Source organism: Strongylocentrotus purpuratus, unplaced genomic scaffold (assembly GCF_000002235.5).
Source record: "Strongylocentrotus purpuratus isolate Spur 01 unplaced genomic scaffold, Spur_5.0 spur5_contig_864, whole genome shotgun sequence".
In the NCBI taxonomy this organism is placed as follows: domain Eukaryota; kingdom Metazoa; phylum Echinodermata; class Echinoidea; order Camarodonta; family Strongylocentrotidae; genus Strongylocentrotus; species Strongylocentrotus purpuratus.
This window is the reverse complement of record NW_022145573.1, coordinates 460,001-466,255: the sequence shown is the minus strand read 5'-3', so window position 1 is coordinate 466,255 and position 6,255 is coordinate 460,001. Positions and strand designations below refer to the sequence as shown.

General features: G+C 37.1%; 1 protein-coding gene across 1 annotated transcript in view; it reads right to left on the bottom strand.

Annotated features, from left to right (window-relative positions):
* Window positions 1-2,623: 2,623 nt before the first annotated feature.
* Window positions 2,624-6,255, bottom strand: part of LOC115919366 (NXPE family member 3-like) — a 13,860-nt gene continuing 10,228 nt past the window's right edge. Inside the window, exons 5-6 of the mRNA XM_030972966.1 lie at window positions 5,822-5,883; window positions 2,624-3,759 (exon numbers count right to left, since the gene is read on the bottom strand). Of these exons, the coding sequence (XP_030828826.1) occupies window positions 2,951-3,759; window positions 5,822-5,883 (871 nt within the window). The 3' untranslated portion in view covers window positions 2,624-2,950. The remainder of the gene's footprint in view (window positions 3,760-5,821; window positions 5,884-6,255) is intronic.

Sequence of the window (6,255 nt, the reverse complement as noted above, 5' to 3'; positions counted from 1 at the left end):
CCACTCCAAAAATATTTTGCAGAAAAAAGAGAAACAAGGCAAAACAAATTTTAGTAAAATCGGATGACTAATAAGGAAGTAATGTTGTGAATTTTTGAAAAAGTGTGAAAAACTATGGAACAACGGAAATCACTACTGATTTGGTTATTAGTTTGTGACGTCATTTCCTCACTAATTATCAATTACTTTATATTGTTTTATCCCATTAATTTCCCTTTTTATCCCTTAAAAAAAAAATTCTATTTGTATTATTATTTTTAGGCCTATTATTATCAATATTATTATTACTATTACTCTCCTCTTCCTCTTCCGTCTTCTTCATGTGCTTCAACAAATTATTGAAAAGGCTCATGCACATTTCAAGAAAGTAGTGTGTTTATGAATAACCACCGTAGAGATAAACCGATAGTCTTACGCGTGTGTCGAAAAAATATAATAAACGATAACCCCCAAATGACACTATACGACACCATTGTGATCCAAATTTTTGAAGATATCGCAATAAAATTGAAATTTTCACGGGAAAACTGCAGTTCAGAATACTAACTGAATGCAGTTCAGAATACTAACTGAATATTAATCTATCTACACACTTGTGTGTATATAATACACAACACGATCGGTATTGAAGTCTTTCGAAAAATAAATGAAGGCTATCGAAATTGCCTTCATAGATTGATCTTCAAAATTGTATATATCTTATCAAGGTGAAAAATAAGTACTGTATGTAATCGACGTAGACACATGCATTTTACAATTCTTTTGATTCACTGAAACATTATCACTAATGTTTTTTGGACATTCATATTAATGCAATTTAAAAAAACCTCGCCCGTCACTTATTGACATAAGTGCACTCTAAACAATGAAAAATGGTTTCTTTAGCATATAATTCTGATAGAATATTGAAATTGTCCTTGCTTTGCATATAGCTCCGTTTAGTCTCGTTTGAGAACGTCCCTATCGGCAGAGCCCAGCAGCCTAACATGTACGTTAGCCTATGGACTTTTACCCAAAACAAAAATCCTTAAAAATTCATTTTTTGTTTAAACGAAAAGCACATCTACTCCGACGACGTTATCACTACTTCTTTCATTGGAACCCTCTTATATCCCATTGACTTTTGAAAGGTCACCCACCGTAATTTGATCAAAATAGGTCGCAAGCTCGTCATTGCCTATATAACACATGTACAACAAGTCGAACTTTGGACTCAATTTACCAAGTGATTGTAAGGTTATAAGTCAAGCACACGAAGGATAAGAAGCATAAATTATCATAGATCAGTTCTGATTTGTTTATTATGTCCATTTCATCCAACCCCCCCCCCCCACCCCCACCGTAATTTTTCCATTTAGTATAGGCAAGCATTTTGCCGAGGTAAGCAAAACATGCATGAACACCATGGACTATTCGATTATTAACAGAGGGGTGCAATTGTGCACCACATCAAACTCCCCTACTTTCAGTCAAGTATTTCATTGTATTATGTAGTTTGGTAGGTTTATTTTACTAACTGTTTAATTATCAGATATCAATAATAGGTTAAAGATATGGAAAAAGATTCTTGTATTTTATATTTAGCAAAGCAATCTCACATACAGAATTACTATCAAGTGTCTAGCTACGTTTGTGCTGGCGAAAATGAGACAACCGGAGCAAGATGATGTGTTGAAAGTCTTCAATAGCGCGCAATTTTCACATTCATTTTAATTTCATGATCATTCGTCGCCGTTGACGGCCATCGAATTAATGTTGTTCCAAGTTTGTTTGTTTGTTTTTTCTCTAAAAAGAGAGAAATAAATAACAGCAGTTTCATCCACAGTATTGACTTTCCTCCTTCCCTTAAACCTTTACCTTCTGCCAGTCAGGACCGATATTGATTTTCCACCATCGCAACAACAATAACAACAACAAAACATATATTTGTATAGAATTTTAAAACTTATAATTATAATCGAACTATCTACACGTGTCTCCACGCGTAAACCACCGCAAAAAAAAATTGTTGTTGTTGCGTTTAAATGAAATGAAACTGTATGCAACAAAGGATTTGTGCCTATTCAATGAGCTCTGTGTATTATGATACAGATATGTGAAGCGTACGTTTACGTCCTCATAATAAATTTTAAAAAACGCCGCCATTTTGACGCACCTCTGAACGAGCCTTGATGGGAATGATTTTTCCCTATTGCGACAAGACATGGTGACATAATTATGCTGAGTAGGCGCCCCTTTGGCTGGGCCAATAGAGTCAATCTTTAGTTTGCTTTTGTGGTGAAGCGGAAAGTTGATTTTGATTCTGTTTGGATGCGCGTTAGACAAACGGAATATCATCAGTCATCAGAATTTAGATATATACAATTATCTACATCTAGTTGCATTTCTAATGAAATAAATTCTGAACCGCCCTTTCACTTAGTTGTATGAAATATATTTGAAAGACAATAGCTGTAATATTGCGTTTGAAACACTGTAAAAACTTCTTTTATTAACAAATACATCCATACCCATTATTAACCAACTTTTACAAGAATAGAAAAGTAAGATTAAAGAAACTAGGAAAAGAGATAAAATAAAAATTCAGGAGTAAAAAAGTGACAGAAAGAGGTTTTTTTTTTAAAAATCAAAAAAACGTTGTATTTTATTACCTATAGATGGCTAGTTGTGAAATGCGCACGCGTGTGCGTTCAAAGTAATTTTTTTTTTAGAAGATTCAAGTAGTTCCCTCCCACATAAAATATGGTACGGAAATAAATAAATCAAATCAAATCAAATCAAATTTAATATTCAGACGATAAGATTTTGACCTTTGAACAGAGCGGTGTGCTCGTGACACAACTTTATCCTCTATTAGCTATGATTGTTTCAAGTCAAATATTTCAAGTCAAATAAAGTACGAAATGGTACAACACTCTTATTATACCTCAATATACACGAAATGACAATGTTATTCTTTAGGGCACATGTAAGACAGTAATGTACGCATTCCAGTAGATATAATCCCCTGGCCTGGATGAATGGCATCCACATTTGAAAATCCTACCACCATCGACCACTGGTCTATGAATCCAATTTTCTTATCGTAGCTCTTGAATATTTCCCGAAGCTTCATGTCCAGTTCTCGCGCGTACCAATCGCTTACCGTTACAGACGATCCCGCGCTCCCGTGCGAACGGGTATTCGCGCTTTTGATGACGACAAGCGTCTCGGGACTACGGCGATGCAATCTTTCCACCGCGGCCTTTATCCTCCTCACTCGATGCTCATAGAAACTCATGTTTAAGGTGGTTAGATGCGCCCAAATTGTAAACACGTAGACTGTATCCGGTGTCGCTTGTAGCTCATCAAGAGCTTCCTCAATGTACTGCACTTCGGATGCATCCGTCCAGTTATTTCGGATCGGGTATCCGTGATGGCGATAGTGAACCGTAAAGTTGTTTACTTTGTCTTCAGCCATTGAAGGGCCAACCTTCCAATTAGATTGTAAAGTAGGCGGATTCGGTTTAAGGGAACTCTTTAGACTGATCACGAGGTATTCGTAATACTGTCTCGTGGTGGAGTCACCGTGGAAATACAGGGTTTTATTGGTGAGGCATTTCAAGGAACTGGGGATTACAAAGCTACGAAGACGGCAGTAATTGGAATACCAGTGTCCTTTGAAGAAGTAGCCCGCTGCCATGGGGTTAGAAAGACTGTGGGAACCTACGGCGCACGGAGGTAACCTCTCGTTAGAGCAATGAGCTGGATTCGATATATCTGAAAGGCAAAACAAAAATTGTCACTATCTAATTTAAACATGATGGATTTCAAACGAATGAAGGAAAAGAACGAACAGTACTTTATAATACCTATGTGATATATAAGGCCATTAAAAAAATAAACATGTTTAGCGTCCCCGCCCGCTACCTTTTGGGGGGCCGCCTCCTATTTTTTTTTCTTTTAATTGTTTGATTTTTTTGAAAGAAAAAAACACATGAAAAACACTGCTAAAATGGATCTATTTCTGATTAAAAAAAAAACTTGTCGGCGGCCATCTTGAATGGCCGACTGTCAGGGAAAATGTACCGAGCGGCCATTTTGAGCGGCCATTTTGAAAGGAAAAAAAAAAGGGGGGGCCTCCTCCTTCCTATTTTTCCAAAAAACACGGACGCTAAACATGTTTTTTTTTCTTCTTTGGTCTAAATATCATTGTAATGAATTCGTAGTCGAATAGTTTAATAAGCACTTGACTTGAAATGCAAAACTCGTTGGTTCGATCCCCGACACGGCACTAATGTCCTTTGGCAAGGCATTAATCTACACTTGCCACTCCATACCCAGGAGATAAATGGGGACCTGATGGTAGGATGACGAAAGCCTTTGTGTTATTGTGAAATGTACTCGCGGTGACCATCATATGAATTTGTTGTGTTCTCCTGTTACCGCCCTGTTAACGTGTTTTCCAGATAACGAACGAAGCGAAAAGGGCAGTTTTTTCCTCTTTTCGCGTGGGTTTCTTCGCAGTGAGTATGGGCTGTATAAGTTCTGAACCAACTATTCATTGATTCAAATGTTTCTGTTTTCCCATGTTTATCTGTATTAATATTCAGATTCATTCAGATTAAGTTTATGAATGCTATTTTATGTATGTTAGTTACGAATGAACGTCCTTGTACATTACGCGTTAATTCTTACCCTTTTCTGTGAATTGAACATGCAACCCAGTTCTTTAATGGTCGAGTGTACAGCAATATCAGGGACGGATCTAGCTTTTTGCTAAGGGGGGGGGGGGGGGGGGGGGGGAGGTTTGACCCAATGACGATCCACGAGCGTTTTTTTTTATTTGGCGGCCTAAGGGGGGGGGGGGATTTAAACCCCCTAACCTCTCCCCCCCCCCGTAGATCCGCGCCTGAATATAATAATAATAATAATAATAATAATACACTTTTTATATAGCGCTTACTGCAATCACTAAGCGCTTCCAAATTTGGAAATTTTTACCCCGGCTTTAGCTGTGCTGCCATATACGGCGCTCTAGCATTTCAAAGAATTAATTCCTGCCAGGTACCCATTAACATCACCTGGGTTGAGTGTGGCAAATGTAGATCAATGTCTTGGGGTCAAATCTGCCGAAGTTACAGTGACGACATTACATGTGGACCGTATCGGTTCACCTATATAGCTGAGGCGATGAGCCGTGCTTAATTAATGCAAAGTCATTGTGAATATGCGTACTTCACATAAGATGATGTCATCAAGTCGATACCAAGTTCTTAGGTCGTCAACTTCTGATTTTCAAAGCTTTGGATCTTGAGTTTTCAGAGAGCTGATACTCCTCTGACAGACACTTAAATGGCATATAATTGAAATTATTGTAATCTATGGCTTATAATATAAGCTCTCCGTTGATATATAATCATTCATTTAATCTTTTCAATTCGGATATGGTGTTTAAGGATAAATATGATCACATAGACGATGAAAGGTTGGTGAAGGATTAAATCTGTTTCATGAACTGGTTGTGTTAAATACATGTGTAATAATCAAACTGAGGGTGTTACTGCAGTATAAATATTTTCTTTAGAGAGAATGACATTTTATGAACTTTTCTCCTATAGGGTAATCGTGAAAAGCACTTGAAAAGTATGACATGGAGTTGCCAATTAGCGTTTTATCTATGATGACTTTAATGATTTAGTTTCTAGAATTGTACCTGATTCTCCTCAAACCTTTATAATTGATCTGCTTCTTTGTTTTCTTTCTTTCTTTGTTTACAGTAAACGAAATTTCAAGGTGGACTTCCCTTCAAATAATGATCTGACTTATTGTTTACACTCACTTTTTTCTTGCTCAGTCACTGTTACAAAGTTGACTCCTCGCACTGGTATCGGTTGCTTTTGCCTGTGAAAATATAGAAATATATAACGTGGAAATACACTTAAATTAGCACCAATAAGTACAAATTACCTGAGTGCTGAATCAGACATGTTGACATATTCTCGCCTCGAGGGTACAGTGGCTGGTATATAATTAATCATATTAACCCGTTGCTTACTGGGACCGGGTGGTTAATGTATTAAACCTATGGAGAATATGAGAATTCAGTAGGCGATTGGTTAAATGACAACACGGGTTAAATGTCTTTAAAACTACCCAAGACAAAAAAGTGAGTTATTGAGTAATTCAATGTAATGGATTGCGCGATGACATTTAAAGCCCCACTGTCCTACTTGTAGCTACTTGCTCCCTCTAAATAGAGAACTTCCCAATCGG